This window comes from Mercenaria mercenaria, chromosome 16 (genome assembly GCF_021730395.1).
Source record: "Mercenaria mercenaria strain notata chromosome 16, MADL_Memer_1, whole genome shotgun sequence".
NCBI classification, from domain to species: Eukaryota; Metazoa; Mollusca; class Bivalvia; order Venerida; family Veneridae; genus Mercenaria; species Mercenaria mercenaria.
In genome coordinates, this window is record NC_069376.1 from 42,781,133 (window position 1) to 42,802,614 (window position 21,482).

A 21,482-nucleotide genomic window follows, 5' to 3' on the forward strand; every position below is an offset into this window, starting at 1 on the left:
AGCCTAACTATAGCATGTCCATAAACCGTCTGAGATATCAAAAATTTATATTGCCACTCTTGCCTAACTATGCAACAGCCTAACTATAGCATGTCATGAAAAATCGTCTGAGCTACAAAACTTTATTGCCACTCTTGCAACAACAGTAAAATAACAGGGTACTTACACTTATAAACCTAAAATCCAGTAAAAGAAGAGGGAGTTCGAGTATACAGAACAAAGAAGTGAAGTGTCCAGCGAATAGAAAGATAGGCAGGAAGAAAATGTTTCGCGGGATTAGTATACATGCACGTGCAAAACTGGTGGACACATTCATACGACCTTTTCACTAAAGTTAGGGAGATAGACACGATGCGCACATTAATATAAATAAAACACATTAATTCAGCGAACACAGTAAAATGCTGCCAGGGTTACAGACACATGTTATGTATATATTTAAGATTGTCATAGCTGGTAATCAAATAGTCAAAAGTACTTTGAACAGTCCGATTTCTAAATACTGAATAAAAAGTACATAAACCTTGCTCTAATCGCCCGTTGGCAATAATAATACCATTCTCCTTACAAAGAGTTAACAGTTTAGAGCCGTAATAGGGAGCCTCCGTGGCCGAGTGGTTAAGGTCGCTGACTTCAAATCATTTGCCTCTCATCGATGTGGGTTCGAGCCTCACTCGGGGCATTGAATTCTTCATGTAAGGAAGCCATCCACCTGGCTTACGGAAGGTCGGTGGTTCTACCCAGCTCGTGATGAAATAATGCACGGAGGGGCATCTGGGGTCTTCCTCCACCATCAAAGCTGGAAAGTCGCCATATGACCTATACCTGTGTCGGTGCGACGTTAAACCCAACAAAATAAATAAATATAAATAAATAAAGCCGTAATAGTTCACATGTTTGTCATGATTCACACGCACAGGTAAATCGGTTATTTGTGTATTAGGCAAAATATCAATGTAGCGGGGCTGCTCGAGCGTGCGTGAATTTAAATCCTCCGTGACATAAACAATGCCAAGGTCACTGTATTTGCGAATGTCATTTGATAAGTGACTCGAATAATGAGGAATTTACATTGGAATACACACTCCCAATTTTCAGGAGGAATATAACATATCGTCAGTAGAACAGGTAAATTCTTTCTTTAGTTTAAACCAGATAATTCTATTTTCATTCATATTTTCAAGAAACAGTGCATTGCGAAAATGTTCACGATAATAAACAATAACACCACCACTGTCACCGTTTGACTTTACGGTTAACTTTGGGTCGAGCACAAACAAAATAGCCATATCCTTCAATTTTTACATCTGTCAGTTTAGAATTCCAAGTTTCGGTTAGCAAAATATCATAATCTGATACTGATACAAAGTTAAGGAAATCACAGTCATCAAGTTTTGAGCTAATACCCTGTACGTGCCACGGCAAAAAAAAACCATAGACGGACTCGATGCTAGATACATAATCAACAGTATACTGCTGACCATTTACATACAGCTTATCATATGACAAAAAGGCTGCTTTCCCTCTCTGTTTTGCCTGTAAGTATGCTGGGATAAGTCTTTTCCTGCGATCCTAAATGGCCTTCGGATACTGCTCTGATACCCGATACTCCTTGTTGAAGGTTTTATATGCTTTGCGTTTGACTGAAAGTTTATCTTGATGGTAGTTAAATTTTACTACGATTGGGTGATTCTTATCTTGTACATATCTGCCAACACGATGGACACGGTCAATTTTTAATGCTTCACGTTCATTGATGAAGTTCAGTGAATCTTCACACAAGATGTGTATTTTGGCCTTGCAGTCTTCCTGTTTTCTATCCTAGGGAGTTGTGCATTCTGGGATACCGAAGAATAATAGATTATCCCTCATATACCGGGACTGGAGGTCAAGGCCTTCTTCAGTCAGGTCAGTGTTGTCATATTTCAGTTTGTGGACATCCTTAGACAGCTGAGATACGTGGGAAGCTTCATCTTTCAGCTGTTTATCGATGGTTGACTGCTTTTTGTTGATGTCATCACATATTTGAGCATCGACAACGCGAATAACTTCAATATTAGAAACTTTTCGGTTAGTATCAGTCACCGCAGATTCAAGGGTCCATTAGGATATTTCCTTTTCGATAATGTCAAGTTTATGCAGACATATTTCCATGGTCTCTAGCTTTTCTAGGATAGCTTGTTGAAATTGTGGCTGGCTGGTTGTAGGAGGCTGAGGGACCGGAGTCTGAGACATGTACTGGTGGGGGACCCATAATACTAAGGTACCTGGGTATGGTGGTATCTGTGGTAGAATGCTTTGAGATTGAGGCGAGATTAACGGCTGGTATGCGTAACCTATTTTCGAAGATATTTTGGTACTATTTAAACGTTTGTAAGGATTTTCACTCACCGCCTCAGGTGAAGAATTCGACTTCTCCCGTTTCTTTTGTTTGTATCAATCAAACTTACAAAATCTTTCGTTTCGATATCCACCAAGCTTGCGAAATCTTTTCTTTTATATCCGCCAAACCTAAAAATCTTTTGTTTTACTTACTTTAAATTACCAAAATCGTTTGTTTTACGGCATTTTTTGTTTACAAAATCGTTTGTTGTCATATCATTAAAGCTTAAGAAATCTTAAGAAATCTTTTGTTTTAATATCCAGCGACAGAATACTAACATTACCTGAATGGAGTTTTTGACAGAGACAAAAGGCTACAATGTAGCAGAATTCTACGAAGAGTTTGAAGCACAACTGCCATTAATGGCAAAGATCAAAGAGGGATTTTATGGAAATATCCAAGAAGACACGTTTGACAAAGATGAGGTATTTATACACTGATATATCATAAATACAGTACAACCTCACTCCTTCGAATCCTCGGAAACTACCATGTGTTATTCGTACAGAATCTATTGCTTTAGAGAAGTTAGAATTTTGCAGAAGAACAAAAAGAATGGGATATAAGAGATTAGAGATCGGGTCTTGCATATTCATAATGTTTCTTGGACCCATAGTATCTGTGTCTGTGTACAGAGTAAGCGAATCTACAAACCTAAACTGGTCTCAAAAATCATTTGGCCTAATTTATCATTTCAACATGCCGCAACTGGATTTTCTTTTATTTCTGATAAGCTATCGATATCATACGAATTAGAAAAGATGTGTGGTACAGCAAAATACCAATCGCTTAAAGTGGCAATTGGTTGTGCAAAATGCTCGAGTTATACAGGGTTTTAAGCGATCCAAATATAGCAAATATAAGGAAAACAACCGAGGGCTACGTGAAACGGTGGAGTAATATTACCCTTATATACGAGGAATCTTTCAAAATATGTGTCACACTTAATTTACCCATCATAAAAAGCATTTTAATATGATAAAACAATTAAGTAAAATAAGAACTGACTGAAGATCGGTCGTAGAAATTTAGCGGTGTGCCATTACCATGGAAACGGCTGCAGAAGCTGGTAATCGCGGAAACTCAGAAAACCTTCTGTTGTCATATTTCAAAAGATAATAGTATTAGCAACTTGATTTTTTCATTTTTTCTTTAAGCTATGAATAACTATTTTTTGCAGTGACTATATTTTAAATATCTTATTGAATTTCTTAATTGTTATCAGCTCGTGCAATTTTAGTAATTAGCATGTGGATTCAATTGTGAACCAACAAGGTGCCTTTTTGAATCAGGAAATGTTTTTTGGACTTAATTACAACTATGGCTGATTTTTGGCTTGAAAATGTTGTATAATACGCATGCAATTAAAATTCTAAAAATTTGGATACGTCAATTTAACATCATTTTATATATCAATGCAGCGGATTACATGCCATATAGGTTATTAATTCGCTTCCTTTTTCAATACGTATGGACAATGAAGTTAAGGAATAACGCGTTAAATATCGGCTTGGAATATTTAATGTATATTATATGGGAAAAAAACAATGTTTATGAAATCAATTGTTGGAAAACATGTGGATAAATTATGTTTTTGTGACACTGCCTTTTGTTAGCTGTCAGTATTGTATAGATACGCTTAACATATAATGCATGCATAAAATTGTTCTCTTTTTTGTTGATATTTTTACCATTAGATCTACTATTACGAAATCAAGTATTTTAGATTTGATAATTCTATCACTTTAATAATTAATCATATTGCCGGACTTCTCTCCATAATTCAGCGGTACCATCATGGAGTAAACTAGGCCTAGAGTAAAGGCTTTCAGTGTGTGTAGAGCGATTCTACCAAAGTGATACTGCTACTGTGCATGTGGAAAGAATGTACAATAAATTTTTTGAAATAATAATAATGATTTGCGTATTTCTTATTTTGAAGTGGGTCACTTATTGTTACTCTGTTGAAATCAACTTTCAGGAGATATCATCACCATAGGTATGTTACCAGTTTGTACACTTCATATTGTGTATATAGCCCGGATGGAAAAATCAAATGTATATACGATGTTTTTTGAAAAAGTATGTCTGTACTTCTTTCATGTACATTTATAGTAGACCTTTATCACGGACATGGAAATGTAAACGTACATGTACTCTGTACTTCATTTAAATTTGAGGGGTCATCTCAAAACTTTTACCTGTTCAAGCTGTTATTGAAGATAAATTAAGGGCTTAGACTAGTGTAAAAGGAAGCTATTTCACATTTTCACTTTTTGTCTATTAAAATGTGCATATTAGAATTAGGAATGTAAATTTCTCTCAAAGGGATTGGTATGGTTTTCTGTAATAAAATATTTTGATAGATAAATTATGCTTATACATCTACAAGCAAGTATTTGAAAATAACGTTATTAGCGTTTCTAGTTACAAATGGCGTCACTGATGACGTCATTTATATGTGAAATACTGTATAACGCTAAAAACCGTGTTTTTGTTTGTTTGTTTTTTTTTTGCTATAAAGTCAAAAATATAAAAATAAAAAATAAAAAAAAATAAATAAATGAAATAAAAAATAATAATAAATAATATCCACAATGGATAAACATTCCATTATTTACATGGGCATGTGGAAGGAAGAGCTACCTCTATCACATAACAAAATTTGTAAAGTATACCGTATTTTTCGAAGATCTGAATTCTTGTCAGAGGAAGCTAAATATCTTACTAAAATGAGTTTCTATGCATTTTATTGTTCTTTTAACAACAGCACTTTGAAATATGGAGATATCGTAACTATATTGACAACTTGTTTATTGAATATTAATAAGAGACGAGAGTATAGTCTCTACTGATTCGTAAAATAATTAGATTTACACAGGTCGGCGGTTTGAAGTATTATGAACAAGTGAAATATAACTCAACATTTTGAACGTTACTTCAAAATTGCTTATGTACTTTACTTATCCTGTGTCGCTTTCAGATCAACATTAATTACAAAATATGTGTGTGGGTCCCCGTAGTTTGCTAGCTATAGCGATGTTTACCAAGCGATGTTTCATGCATTACCTTTTAATGAAACATACATTCTAGAAGTTTTACAAACTACACTGCTCAAAATCACAAACTTTTAAGAATTCATCGAAGCACCTTACTTTTCATTCTATTTATCATTGGTTTCAATGAAACGGTTGAAATTTCAAATTCTGTATATTCTTTTAACATAATACAGAATAACATAATTTTGATAAACGTTCACATGAGTGAATTATCTAAAAGGAAAATGTCGACGGTCTTAATATTTGAATTTTACAGATGTTGGTGAAATACATAGATGATCTTACATAAGTGAGTTTTTTTACTGAATTTATTCAACTATTTAATTAACATAATAAAACGCGAGGCTGGTGACGAGCATTTTATATTTAAAGAAATAAGGCAAGTGTTTCTTCCTCGTTCTTATAATTAACAAATATTTATTATAAATCATAACGTTTTAGCAAACCAGTCACGAACTTCAGTCCAGCCATGTATTGTGGCTTTAATTTGTTTAGTTTATAGGAAAACAGTACTACATTTGCACTATGGACTATGCGCTTTTTATAAAATCTTGTGGCGTTATTAGTGATAAAGTCATAATTATAAAATGACACCAATATCTCAATTTTCATTTTATCCCTTTCCTTGCACTCCAATAATTTAAGCCATTTTTATATAATTACATATTAAAATGCAATTAATGAATTTATGTTTATCCCAGTAAATGCCTGTCGTACAAGAATTCAGACATAGTGCCGTTATAGAAAATGCCTGGTTATTACTAGCTTGGGGTAAGGTGGTTCTGGTCAACAACTTTTCAGATTGGCAAATTTTCACGATAAGTAGTCTATAGCAAATTTATTTGGAGACCTAGCTTTGGTAGTGTTTGGGGCGCTAGAGTCAATGGCAGTATCACTATTGCTAATACATTTCTAAAAAATGTGTCTCTCTCAATGAATTTATATTAGAGTGAAACCTTGCCCACAGGTAGCTTCAAGAAAAACCAAAGCTCGAATTGTGTTTGCAGCCAGAAGGTTCATTACTAAATGTGCTGTTCTTGAAAAATTCCACTGTGTGCAGTGATCTAAGAATACATTTTTACATTTAGGAATTTTGGAGAGTTGTGGTTAAAATCCCGATCGGAACTTTGCTTTGTTTTGGCAGTGTTGATGGCATTAGGGTAAATGCTGTAAAGGGCAAAATGTCACACTAAAAATAGATGAAAAATCATTCAACAATCGGATCGTCAAGCAGAGCATATGGTGTCCATTCTATAGCTTAAGTTCGAATTGACAAATTGTCACCAAACTCTGTATATAGCAAGCTTCTGTAGAAGCCAGTGGGACCGCCTAAGTCAATGTCAATGTCGCCAATACTTAAAATAGAACGGAATAGAAGGATATGCAATCAAGAAGATTATTCAATTAAGATGACTTGAACACAGTATATCATAATCATGGTGTGAAAAAAATCAGTTCAATAACTCGCAATATGATTGAAATATCACCACGAAGCTTACTAGGATAGAAAGGCTTGGATTATATTTGGGGCCGCTCGAGGTAATTTCAACTACATGGTTAATACAAATAGATGAAAAACAGTTTTCGGCCAACAACTTCAGCTTGGGATGACATATTATCCATCAAATATGGTATATAATATGCTTATATAGAGACCCAATTTATGACATTATATGCGACGCCGCTGTTTATTGAAACTGACGTGTTCCGAATTTTATGTTTTGAGAAATCCCCCGGATTTTGACCAAAGTACATAGTACGTCTACATTTACATTTACAACTCCGTGTCCGTTGTAAAGGTCTACTAGCAGTATACTTCCTCTGCATGCGGTTAGGAAGAAAATATCTATGTTTAAGTGTCAGTTTGCAAAAGGATGGTCATTAAAAGTTATCTTTATACGTTTTCATTCCGGCTGCGTTACTTCAATAAGTCGCATATTTCTAGTTATTTTATATACAAAAACACTTCACAGTTTATTGACTAAATGAAAAAAAATTACATCCAAATGATCGTTTTACTATTATTATGACTTACATTCTAAACATTGAAAAACATACATATACCATAATCTCGTTTTATGTGTGTGTTCGGGTTTAACGTCTTTTTCAACATTTTTTCAGTCATATAAACGACGGTGTCTACTTGTAGCAGTGAGCACAATGCCCAACTTTATAGTGCTGCCTCACTGGATTATCACGCTGTAGACACGTGGCATGATACCCCACTCAGTCACATTATACTGACACCGGGCTGACCAGTCCTAGCACTATCCTCTTAATGCTGAGCGCCAAGCGAGGAAGCTACTAGTAGCATTTTTTACGTCTTTGGTATGACGCGGCCGGGGATCGAACCCACGACCTCCCGCACTCGAAGCGGACGCTCTACCACTAGGCTACCGAGGCGGTCATAATCTCGTTTTAATAAGCAAACAGAAAGTTAGTATTGGACTATGTGCAAAGACGAATTCTGAGTGTTAATGAATAAGTCCAGGTGGACAAACCCCGGATCCCCCAACCCCACGTACTCCCCTCTACTCAATTTGAGCAACTTGAATAAATCCTAGACGTCTCAGTGCTAGGATTAATTCTTTATTGCAACTTAGTACGAATGTTCCGGTACTTATCAATATGCACACTATATTAGAATCAATTTGCTTTGAGTGAAAATTTACCGAAATGGTACAAGGTTACATTCTTCCTTTGTTTCATATAAACAATTATATCTTGAGACTTCTTTTTCAGTGCTTTACAGCGTTTCAATGATATTAAAACACATATATAGCCATTAAATATAGCATATATTGAAATGTTAGGTTACATATATTAAAGAAACATTATCTGTCTGAAATAAAAGCACCACCCTCTGAAAATACTCCCATGAAATTTGTCATTTAGCGATAACCCGTATAAATGTAGACATGGAAATTCACAGTGAAAGTGATCTAGATCTTTTCTCAATACAATAAGCAATACAGCTAAGCCAAAGCTATAACTGTCACATCCTTATCTGACTCATATACAAGATCTCATCAACAACATGGAACTACATTTTGGACTACTTAACATGTAACACCGAGTTGTCACTTTCTGTTTGGTGTAAGCAGTCCTACAAGATACGGACTACAAGAAGTTGAGTAAACCCCTAGCTTCCTTCGCTCTGTGATTATGTCTGATGATTGAATTGCAAAAACAGATGGCGGCAAAATATTTTGATCATCTAACATCATCTAAAATGCTTGGCCAACTTCTCTTTTCGTAACACTGGGGCTCATTGTCCCTGCTCAGTTAGTGTAGACCGATGCGCTATGCTAACTGCCAAATGCTAAATAAGAAATAGTTAATGCTGATTGTCAATAGCTTAATGTTGAATGTCAAATACTTAATGCTAAACGCTAAATGCTACATACAAAATACTATATGCCATTTACAAAATGCTAAATTTCATAAAAACAAATTATTTTTGTCAAACGATGAATGGTAATTCTCAAATTATCAATCTTTATGATCTTTATCTCTTCTACTAATGAATGTAACTTTTACTCTTTTGAAAATGCCAGTCTAATTTAAAGCAATAACGTTGCAGATGTAACGGGGACATGGAACCGAAACATTTTGCTGTAAAATGTTTAGACTAAAATATGTAACAGAGACAAAGTTATGTAACGAAGGGCAATGATTATATAACTGATGTATTCAGTTCTTTATTTCAATGAAAACTTAGCAATGAGCATTTTGGCATTTATTATTTTAACAATAAAGCAAAGTACCGTTTGAAATATTTGATATTAAGCAGTTCGTAAATAGTATTTTTCATTTTGCATTAACACTTTTGCAGTTAGCATTGCGCATTGACCTTCCATAGGCATATAACATTTGGTATGTTGCATTTTACATAAAGTATTTGGCATTTTGCATTAAGTAATTGGTATTTAGCATTAAGTATTAAGTATTTGGCGTTTAGCATTAAGTTCTTGGCATTTAGCATTAAATATTTGTCATTTAGCATTTGGCTATATTCATGGCGCACCGGCCTTCCATACATATCAAATGCTATATGTCATATCCTTTGTGCTAAATGCCTATAATTATTGCCAAATGATAAATGCTACTCGTCAAATGCTTTAACTTTGTGAGTTAATGATCTGTATTCCTCAAACTAATGACTGTTGTTTAAATATGTGAAAACATATGAAGTTCTATCAGCCTGATTTGAAGCAATAACATGTTCTAAAGGTTATGAGATGACACGCTCGAAACTCTTCACTCTAAAGTTTTAAGAAATTTATTTAATAGAGACAAAGTTATGTTTCAAAGGCCAATGACTATTTAAAGGATGCATTTATGCACTGATATATTCAGCTCTTTATCTGAATAAATACTTAGCAATATACATTTGGCATTTATTGTTTCGTATTTTGCAATTAACAAATGTTTAATTAATTAATTTAATTAACAGGCAATATTTGACATTAAGCATATAGCAAATAGCATTTTGCAATAACTGTTTGTCATTTAGCAATTGACAGTTAGCATGGCGCACCGGCTTTCCATAGCCTTCCATAGTACTTAATAAATGTCATTTCGTCTTCAAAACATTTTGTATAAGGTGTTTGGCATTTAACATTTATATCTGATATTTAGCAATTGACAAATAACATGGCGCACCAGGTTTCCATAGAAACATGTGCATGAACATCAGCATCACTTTGGTGGAACCGCTCTTCACACACTGGAAGTCTTTACTCTAGGCCTAGTTTACAGCTGAATTATGGATAGAAGGCCGGTAATATGATTAATTATTAAAGTGATAGAAGTATAAAATACTTGATTTCGTAACAGGATGCGAATTAATCCGCTGCATTAATGTATAAAATGATGTTATTTATTTTAATTTTAATTGCATGCGTATTATACAACATTTTCAAGCCAAAAATCAGCCATAGTTGTAATTAAGTCCAACCATATTTTCTGATTAAAACAGGCATCTTGTTGGTTCACAATTGAATCCACGTGCTACTAAAATTGCACGAGCTGACAACAATTAAGAAATTTAATAAGTTATTTAAAATATAATCCCTGCAAACAATAGGTATTCATAACTTAATGAAAATATGACAAAATCAAGTTGTTAATACTATTACCTTTTGAAACATGACAATAAAAGTTTTTTTAGTTTCCGCGATTACCAGCTTCAGTAGCCGTTTCCATGGTTACGGCACACCGCTAAATTTCTACGACCTCATTTAAAACCTCCATTTGTTGCCGAACTGTATTTTTATATAGGTGAAAGAGTTTTGTATGTTGGGTTAATTAAAATCCTTACGGAGGGCCCGTACACACGAAAGCTTCTTCAGTTATTATACTCGAGCCAGCCATCAATGCCTGAGCGAGAGTGTGAGTGATCGGTATTTCACAGTTATATAACATGTTATTTTATTTTGTCTCCATAGGTTTATGAATTTATAACCTGACGAAACGCTTAAGTCTTCATATTTCTAGCTATGAAATTTCAAAAAAATCTCATTTTGACTCCACGAAATGAATATTGCCAACTAAATTTCGCAATAAATTCAAAAGTAATCAAAAGCATCACAAATTTGTAAACATTTTATACAATTATGAAACATATAATGTTTTCATTGGCGATAATCTTAGACAATTTCGCGAACTAGGAAAATGCAATATTGTTAAATGGGTTATCTAGAGCAAAACTATTTTCTAATTATTCAATTTTACAGGTAGTTTGTAATTTTCTATGAACAGACACATTTTGGCCATAAACTAGAATGTATTAAGGTATTTTCACCATTTGAACAGATCCATTTCTATATATAGATACTTACAATGGCGTGCAATTTTGTTGTTATGTTTTGAGGTAATGGATCCGAAATAGCAACCTGTAATTTCCATACGATTGTTTTATTCGTAATACAGATTTCGGCAATATCCGGCAGTTACAGATGTCAACGACCTAAACTAAATAAATTCGTAGGATGTTTGCCTTTCGCTTATTGTAAGAACAGTGTAACATGATGTACATGTATTCTCAACAAAAAAAAAATTATTTCGCCGTAAAATTAAACCCCTATTAACGATGTTTCCTAAATGCCTATTCAATGGTTATCTTTTTTCACACATTCTTAAAAGTCAAACTTGTGAACTAGAAAAATGGAATACCGTTCAGCTGGTTTTCCAGAGCTACGAAGTTCCTTTGTATCATATTTTATACAGCTGGTTATCCAGAGCTACACAGTTCCTTTGCATCGCATTTTATACAGTTGATTATCCAGAGCTACACAGTTCCTTTGCATCGCATTTACACAGCTGGTTATCCAGAGCTACACAGTTCATTTGCATAGCATTTTATACAGCTGGTTATCCAGAGGTACATAGTTCCTTTGCATCGCATTTTACACAGCTTGTTATCCAGAGCTACATAGTTCCTTTGTATCGTATTTTACAGGTATTTTTCATAGTAGCTATCTCCAAACAGGATCGAGTGGTAGCCAAAATGCATGGTGGAAACAGGTTTCGTTTGTTGAGCATCCCTACAACGTTCCGTGAAAAGTTCTGTATCGTAAAGACACATACATGTAAGTTATACTATCCGTTTGAGTGGCTGCCACAGTGTTACGCAATATGATAGCACCTTTGGGGAAAAGAGTCAGATATTGGGCGAGACATAATATGGAAAACGGTTACAAATACCTCGGACAAAGTATGTCGCGTGCAGTTGTTCTCTTTTACCATTATTCAGCACACCCAGCTGATGTAATCAAGAGCTTGAGCGAATATATAGCGTCCTTCCTTAAAGCTTTGATATATCACAGCCTAAAAGACTGTAAATCTTTCTGCTCTTGTACAAACTTTTGACAACATAAAGGTGTTTTTAAGTATCACTAAAGCGTTTACACTGACATCAAAAGAAAGACTATGACATGTAAAATATCTCCTACTGGTATATACTGATAAGGAAAAAGTAGTCTCTATAATAAAACACAAGAAAAACAAATGAATACGGATATTTTTGCCAACCGAAAGTAAAGATAATATACAATTATTGCCTTTTGGTGAGGCCGATATGTGGATTTATCAGGTCGATAAACCACATATCGACCGAAACTAAAAGGCAACAATTGTTTTCTTATTAAATCCAGCTTACGTATAAGTACAAAGATTGCAGCCTTTGGTAATTTTTCGTAGTAAATTATTACGACGTCGCATTGTTTTGACGTCAAACCGTAATGACGTCACAGCTGCAGGTCAATACGTGTTTTTGGCTCAGCCTTTTTATCATTGATCATGTGACTACATCTAGAACAATAGAAAGGACTATTAATATAGATTTAATAATATCAAATATCATTAGCTTGATATATTATCGTCAAACAATTATCTAACGCAAAGATTATCCCGGCGGATGTGAAATTCTTTGCCTCACTGGTTTTAGAGACTTATCAACTTAATTAATCACTGCTAATACTTACAGTTTTAATAATAAATTATAATATCAAATGTTGCTAAAACGATTAATAAAAATGAAAATCTCAATAAAAATGTTTGTGAGGGTAGGAGTCTCTTTACTCCAAGCAGAGACCATTGCGTAGAAGGCTGATTTGAACAGTATTTGTTTTGATAGCGTTGACCTAATATTTTGATGGTAGGATTTTCTTTACTGTATGCGGAGATCATTGCGTAGATTACTGATCTTAACAGTATTCGTTTTGATAGCGTTGACCTAATATTTTGATGGTAGGATTTTCTTTACTGTATGCGGAGACCATTGCGTTGAAGGCTGATTTGAACAGTATTTGTTTTGATAGCGTTGACCTAATATTTGGTTGGCAGGATTTTCTTTACTGTATGCGGAGACCATTGCGTAGAAGGCTGATTTGTACAGTATTTGTTTTGATAGCGTTGACCTAATATTTTGATGGTAGGATTTTCTTTACTGTATGCGGAGATCATTGCGTAGAATACTGATCTTAACAGTATTTGTTTTGATAGCGTTGACCTAATATTTTGTTGGCAGGATTTTCTTTACTGTATGCGGAGATCATTGCGTAGAAGACTGATCTTAACAGTATTTGTTTTGATAGCGTTGACCTAATATTTTGATGGTAGGATTTTCTTTACTGTATGCGGAGATCATTGCGTAGAAGACTGATCTTAACAGTATTCGTTTTGATAGCGTTGACCTAATATTTTGATGGTAGGATTTTCTTTACTGTATGCGGAGATCATTGCGTAGAAGACTGATCTTAACAGTATTTGTTTTGATAGCGTTGACCTAATATTTTGATGGTAGGACTCTCTTTACTGTATGCGGAGATCATTGCGTAGATTACTGATCTTAACAGTATTCGTTTTGATAGCGTTGACCTAATATTTTGATGGTAGGATTCTCTTTACTGAATGCGGAGACCATTGCATAGAAGGCTGATCTGAACAGTATTTGTTTTGATAGCGTTGACCTAATATTTATATTGTGCCACGTTTTAAATTCCAATGACTTCATTTTTATCTGTACTATGTTCATGAAAATGGAGTTTGCTGTTAATGAACTCATCCTGAAGAATATGGATAGAAACATAAAATTTTGTCTCAAAAATATAATAGGATTTCGATAAAACAGGAATTGTGATACAGAAATAGATGATTTCTGGTTTAGAAAAAGGATTAATGTATTGACTCACTTGTTAAGTTTAATATTTCTTTCATGTGAACTTTAAGTTACTTTTATATTTGATGGCAACATATTTAAATACTCAGATATTTGCAAAAATGCAAAGCGTTCTCTAAAGGCATTCAGAAGTACAGGGAAGTATTGATTGCAGAAGGGCCTTAAGAAGTATAGAAAATGTGTCATTTTTATAGGAAAATAAAGTCAAATGTAGGTATTTATGGGTGGATTAAGATTATTCTGTCACATAGTTTGTAGGCTTTCAAAGATGTCTTTTTGTCGTGGATTTCTTTTCTTGCAAATGGAGAGCTTTTATATCAGTCGTCAAGATGAAATGTTTGGTATTTCTTTCAGCCGATCGTGAACATTTTCTGTATGAAATACTGAGGACGAACAAGCTACCAGTGTCAGTACAGTTTCCGCCTGGGAAGACCATAACATGCGGAAATAAAAGCATAAACACAAAGCACATTCCTTATATAGAACTCACTGACACGTTTGAAGAAATGTACCTACTTGGAAACTTCATAACTACAGGTAAGGTATACATGTATCATATCCTCCATATATAAGTCATAACTGAAAACTATTAGATAAATTTGATTAATTTTGATTATCCGCAACTACATGACTGCGTATAACATTATTTTTATTACGCAATAGTAGTTCAGTTCTACATGTTTTACTGCTTTTCTGTCTCAAAAGATACACGTATAGAAATGTTTTATTATTCTTAAGAGGTTGTTCGACCTATTATACAATGTTATTAATCAATATACGACTGACTGCGGACAAAATACTGGCTAATAACCCACTCAATTAGTGACGAAATTATTATTCAACTTTTGAATACTGGCCAGAACACCATAAGAATAAATAGAGGATCTTATGGTGGCTGATTTCTGCCAGTGTCGTTCTGGCGTCCCCGTCATAACGAAAGAACGACGTTTTCCTCTTTTGGCGTTGTTTCGTTCCCTCGTTCTGGCGCCCCCGCCAAAACGATATAACGAAGAATGCAACGCGACAGAACGAAAGAACGACACTATAAATGGCGCCCTAAAAACGTCGTCTTGGCGTTCTGTCGTTCTGAGAATTGGGTCGAAATGGCGATACGGTTTCTGAAACACATGAGCTAAAAATGTAGTACCAGTTTAATTTAATTTAATTCAAAGGAAAATATACGTGATCACTGAAAACTACTATTGGCTTTATTCAGCCAAATGTGTAATATGTTGTAAAGACAATAAAAAGGCCTAAACATAATCGTTAGTGCAAATATCAAAGTATCAACAAGTATCACATGACACCACTGCGCATATGTGTAAAGTTTTGTAGCGGGCTCCTTGCATATGAAAATTAATTTAGTCACTGTCACTGTCAATGCATCGTACGCGTTTGTAGCGAGAAGATTGTTTTGCTGTGGATTCAGCTTGATGGACATGCACATGAAAAGTTCCACCATGTATGGGAGCGCTGAAAATATTCTGAAAGCAACCAGATACATTACTTGAAGAGTGGATCTTGAATCGTTGTGTTGTGGTTAGACCATGGTCTTGAAGTTGAACACGGATACGGAACATTCTCCGGACGGTTTTCTTTTGCATTTGAATAAAAGGGTGTCGGAAATTTGCCTGTGATTCTGAATAATGTGACTATAATTGTTGATGGATTTTATATTCTTATGACCTGATATTTGCATAATTTGGTTAGGCGGAATGTTACTGTCGTTCAATTTCGGGACAAGATATTTCCGTGCTCTGTTTAGAGAGGCGTTTACTTGTATTTAGACCTGAATGCTGGACTATTCTTTTCATCATAGATCCTAGCTTGTTGATTCCGACTGGATTCCGTTTGAACCAAGTATCACTGGGTGAAAATAAGTGCACAGTTGTTGTTGCAATATAAAATGGATGGTAGGGTTCTGAATAATTCACAAGTCGTTTTTCAGCATAAAGTGTGTAGACTTTAATCTGGCATCGATCCGGATTTACTGAATTTGCCCACATTTTCGGATTTATTACTCTGACATCTCTCGGATTTTCACCTGAGCGAGTTTTGATTTGTCTCTCAGTAAATTGCAAATACTCATGCCCGTCTTCATCGGCCATCCGAGTAACGTCACCCCAACACTTATCGCGGTGCTCTTGACAGCTCCGAAGCCCATAATGAATGGTATTAAACAACTAAAGTCTTTGAAGTACAGTGTCCGGTGTACTTGTACCAAGTTGATGAGTGTTCCACAATTGGTCTATGTCATTATCAGACAGCGGTTCACTGCTTTTAAGCAGGTTACCCGTCCCATCTTTTTTCAGTTGACGTTGTTTCATAGCCAGGATTCCTCGACTTTGGCAAATCCAGGACCCAGAGAATTTGTTTGTCTATAGTGTTTACGAAGTAACTGATGGTCAAAGCTGGATATAATTCCACGATGGACAGAAGGCTCATAGTTCTCGCTATCTTGCTTTCTAACGCTGACTAGGAAACGACCAAGTAATGGAGACAGTTCATGGTCAGAAATTTCATGAATTTCACGAATTTCGTTTATCTCTGGCTCTTCAAAGAAAGCTTTCAATTTTTTAAAATCATTTACAGTTTTTATAAGAGTGTTTCTATTACTTTGTTGGTGGTTAAATGCGTCAACATCAGAGTCAGATACGATATTAAATCTGGACCTTGGCCGTGGAGTCTGTTCGGACATAGCGTTCATCTCCTTGGTAGACACGATCGTCAATCTCTCCCGTTCAAGCTCAACTTCAAAGTTACTATCAACTAGCCTGACCATGTAGCATGTTGTAAATCCGCGGAAGACAACCTCACTGACGTTCCGAAGGCCGTGACCGTCGATGCGAACCTGATCATTGACAGAAATGTCATTCGACGCCATGTTTGCTTACTTTTTTGACAGCGCGTAGTGATAGTGATTCGGCTCATTTGCATATCTATTACACTAGTGTATTACTTACCCATTTAATACGTAAAATAATTAATGGGTTTACTACACTCATGCACCGTGGGTCATGTTATTAAGGCAATTATCCACATTCGTATCAAGTTATTTTACCATTATTTACCCTTATCATGCTATACAAGATTGATTCGGCCTTTGCGACCAGTGTAGATCATGATCTACACTGTTCGCCATTCAGTAAGTATCTTTTTGGTAACTGTCCCTTTTTATAGTTAATGATACTGTACAAATCGAAAGATGGACAAGTTAATTATAAAAATCTAGCTGGGTAAGGGTTTGATTTTCGACTGAAATAAAAACTGCTTTTCGTGTCATTTTCTTGAGGATTGCTGGTAACGAGACACAAAATTGTACACATTTGTACACATATGTCTTGATTAGTTAATACAAACGACCAAGCTCATATTATACGCGCCAAGCCTCGTTTTATTCTTATCCAAAATTGTTACAGCTGATGTTCTGTTCACTGTTCCATGTATAATCCTTTTCCTAGCTGTAATTGCACAAAATGTATATTTAAGATAAGTGTCATCCTTTCAATTCATCCCAGTTTCGCAGAATATTCTTTATCTTCAAACAAAATGTCAGAGACTTGTTTCAGGAATTTGTTTTGCACTAACCGAAGCAGCCTACATTATCGTTATCATCAACACAGACGTTCGTCCGCTCAGTCACTGTATCAGATTTAAGCGGATGTGAAAATTGTTGCAAACGAATTTTTTATGTAAAACAAAGTGGTGTTATTAAAAAATCTAACGGAAGTAACTTTTCGGTATTGGCCCTCCCGTTAGAATCAGTCAGAATGCTTGAATCCTGTATTTGCCCTGATTTCCACATATTGGCTCATTTGAGTTTGGTATTAGCTCATTCTGTGTCACTTGGCGTGTATATTTTACCTAATATTGTGTCTAATATTTCATTGTTGAATAATATTGAATAATTTAAAAAAGTTAGAGTCAGACGCAATTTATTGTGCATGTCCTGATGGCTTACTGGTTAATTAGTCCGCTTAAATTGATTATACTCCGCGTTGTATCTTAATTACGTCTCTCCAAATACTTCATTTACAAAATGTATCTGTGAACAGGAAAAATGGACTAAGAAGTTGTTCATAATCAGTTGTATACTTCTTTAAAAACTTTGTTTACCATATGTATCCTTGAACAGAAAAACAAATTGGGGAGTAACTGGTTCATATTCTGTGTATTTTATTATGCGTCACTAAAAACTTTAGTTACCATACGTATCTTTGAACAGGAAAACTGGAGGAGGAAGTTGTTTAGATTCCTCTGTATCTATTTATGCACCTTTAAATACTAAGTTTACCTTGTGTGTCTTTGAACAGGAAAATTGGAATGAGGAAATTGTTCTCGTTCCGTTTTGTTTTTATTATGCTTCTCTAAAAGCATTATTTGCCATGTGTATCGTTTAATAGGAAACATGGATGAGGAGGTTGTATTTAATTATGCCTGTCCTTAACTTTCAACCACATGTATTTTTTGTACAGGAAAATTCGATGAGGATGTTGTTCATATTCCTTTGTATCTATCTCAATTACGCCTCTCTAAAGTAACTGGAATAAAAGGGGAGAGCGAAGGGTCTTGGAAATCCTACGTCCGCGAGCTTGAGCGTAAGAGTTCCTACATAGAATATGATCTACAATTTGGAAATCAGAGTAAGTTTTCATTTTTATTAAAATTATATTTGAAAATATCAATGTTCCCAAATACTATGTTATCAGTTTGGACATCTTGATAAGATGAATTGTTATGGAATAGTTACAGCCTACAATCTGACTTAAGTACTTGATCTTCTAAACGAAGATCTGAGAACGACCCATTCACATACGTCTTCTGTATATTTTGGATTTCCAGTATTGCTATTTTTATTTTAACCAATCAGACGACTTGTTCTAATGTCAAAGAGTAAGAAAATTGTGCAGTTATTCCAGGGCTCGAACCCGGGACCACTCGCTTACAAAGCAAGTGGCCTACCAACTGAGTTAACCGGCTATCTGACACATTACGACATAAGAATTGTAAATATCAAAAGTCAAGGCTACAGGTAGATTTGCAAAATGTTGTAAGTTAAGCTCCGATTGGCTAGCGAAAGGGTCGTCAGAACGAGGCTATGAATAGGAGATGTACTTTAGTCAGATTGTTACAGCCTATTACTGTGATTTTGAAGATATTGTGGTAATGTGAACGGATAATTTTTACTGTGTAAAAACTTTCGAATATGTGCAATTTTATCACTGTTTAATACAGAAGTACATGTTTGTGTAACAGTTGTTTGTAATACATTATGGACATGCCACTATAATTAACTTTTACTTACTTACTTATTTACTTACAAAACAGCTGTATTACTAGTTATATTTTAATATTTTATTACTCTTATCTTCTTAAGTTTTAAGATGCCTGTTTAATAATTAATAGTTTATTAACGATAATATTTATGCTCATTTATTTCAAATAAAATGTTTTAATTTTTAGATGTAGATGTGCATTTTTATCATGTGTTTGTAAAACGCCATGGAATATGTTTTATGTAAATATAGGTGTTTAATCAAATAAAACAGTTTTAGGTTTATATTATGATACGGATCTTTTGTCTGTTTTAAACACTTCTAAAATCTCGAATCTATTTTATGCTAGTGGACTCATAATGACGCTCGGCAATTTCCGTGTGATGTCGTCTTCAAATTAGGCACTTCAACAGTTTTCGGGCGTAGCTATAGCACAAAGCACACATGGTTTTCGGTAAAAACCGTGTAATGCCGAAATCGCATACGGGTAATACGGCATTTGCCGACTGTCAATGCGGGTCCACTACGTTAAGATGCATTACTGCATTTAGTTAATGCATATTTCAAACTGTTCCTGTGATTAAAAGTTATGAAAAGAGCAAGTAATACTAAAGGGCGTCCTTGAACTGTACTTTCCCTTTTTATCATAAATTAGTTTAAAATTTGCTGTCTAAACATAGGGAAGAGACAAGACAACAATTACGACACTCTATCAGCGTACAAACCTACAGAGACACGTGCAAAGAACATTGAGGAGTTTTCTGTCAAAGATGTTTTGAAACAATTGCAGAATACAGGAATGGAAAAGTATTCTGAATCATTTGCAACGCATCAGATAGATGGAAAACTACTCGTCAAACTAGACGAAAGTATCCTGGTTGAAGAACTTGGTATGACAAGAACAGAAATTAAAAGATTAAAAAACGTTTCATTGGAAGAAGAAAATGTTCCAAGACACAAAAGCAATCGTTCTGAAAATATGCGTAATGATATCCATGCAGGAGTTGTTAATACAGTCACCCCAGGCAGGTTAGAGGACAACAACAAAAGTGGAACAACGACAGAACGTGTTGTTAGTAGTAATACGAACGCTTCAAAACAAGTGAAAATAATGTCGACATTGGAATCTAGGTCATATCTAGAGCAAACAGCTCCTACACCGCCACCAAGAACTTACCTGTTCAAATCAAGGCTCCAGGAGCCTGAATCATCAATTCCAAATCAACATAAGATAAAAATGTCGAAGCCGTCAACTCCAACTTCTAAAGTATTAGAGTCAGTTTCTTCTCCTCTAGATATTTTGCCAACAGAAAAAACATGCAGTCAGTCTACAACTCAAAATGAATCTTTTAACGAACCAGAATTGCAGTGTAAACAGACGAAACAGGAAGAGGAGAATGAAAGCACTGAAAATTTTCAAAAGTCAAATAACTTATCAACAAGTACTTCAGAACAATACAAGGATGTTCGCCACCAGGTTGTGAATTTTGCAGCTCTATCTGTTGAAGAGGTAGGTCATTATCTGAAGGTGATGAACCTTGGTAAATACATCTCTGCATTTAAAAGTGAAATGATAGACGGAACTATCCTTTCACACCTCGATGAAGACATTTTAACGCGAGAATTAAATATGACAAGACTTGAGGCACTGCGACTTCTGAATTTTATTAAAAAAGGATACTTGCCAAAATTCCGAAGCCAATCTGACAAGTTGTGTTCATACGCCTAGAAGACAGAATTTATGTATAGAGTATGCAAAACTATTGTTATCCATAATAATTTTCGACTAATATTTTGGAAACATCGTATTTTGAGACAAAATGAAACACAACAAGCTTGTCTATGAATATACCTACCTTTCTTTATAAATTGGTAACTCATTGATGTATATGGAGGAATTGTTTTTTTTTTCTCGTTTTTATTGAATTTAACGTTACATAATATCTAAGAATATACCGGATTGTTTCATAAATTGTAAATTCATTGATGTATATGTAGAAATTTTTTCTGGGTTCAAATCACACCGACAAAATCATAGATCACATGGCGACTTGACAATTTCCTCCGGATATCATTTAAGC

The 21,482-nt window shown here is 34.8% G+C and overlaps 1 protein-coding gene across 2 annotated transcripts; it reads left to right on the top strand.

Moving 5' to 3' along the window:
- The first annotated feature begins 944 nt into the window (after positions 1-944).
- Positions 945-20,067, top strand: LOC128549664 (uncharacterized). Of its 2 annotated transcripts, XM_053526857.1 has the most exons (6): positions 945-1,128; positions 1,826-1,908; positions 2,647-2,808; positions 11,906-12,035; positions 14,480-14,662; positions 18,601-20,067. In XM_053526857.1, the coding sequence occupies exons 3-6, from the start codon at positions 2,671-2,673 to the stop codon at positions 18,846-18,848; spliced, it is 699 nt and encodes a 232-aa protein (XP_053382832.1). In that variant the 5' UTR covers positions 945-1,128; positions 1,826-1,908; positions 2,647-2,670; the 3' UTR covers positions 18,849-20,067. The 2 variants fall into 2 exon arrangements, with proteins under 2 accessions (XP_053382832.1, XP_053382831.1); XM_053526856.1 differs by lacking the exon at positions 1,826-1,908.
- The last annotated feature ends 1,415 nt before the right edge of the window (positions 20,068-21,482 follow it).

Coding starts and splice junctions, on each gene's coding strand:
- LOC128549664 (XM_053526857.1), top strand. CDS start 2,671: ATGGAGTTTTTGACAGAGACAAAAGGCTACAATGTAGCAGAATTCTAC. Junction 2,809..11,905: donor ACACGTTTGACAAAGATGAG/GTATTTATACAC, acceptor CGTATTTTACAG/GTATTTTTCATAGTAGCTAT. Junction 12,036..14,479: donor TATCGTAAAGACACATACAT/GTAAGTTATACT, acceptor TATTTCTTTCAG/CCGATCGTGAACATTTTCTG.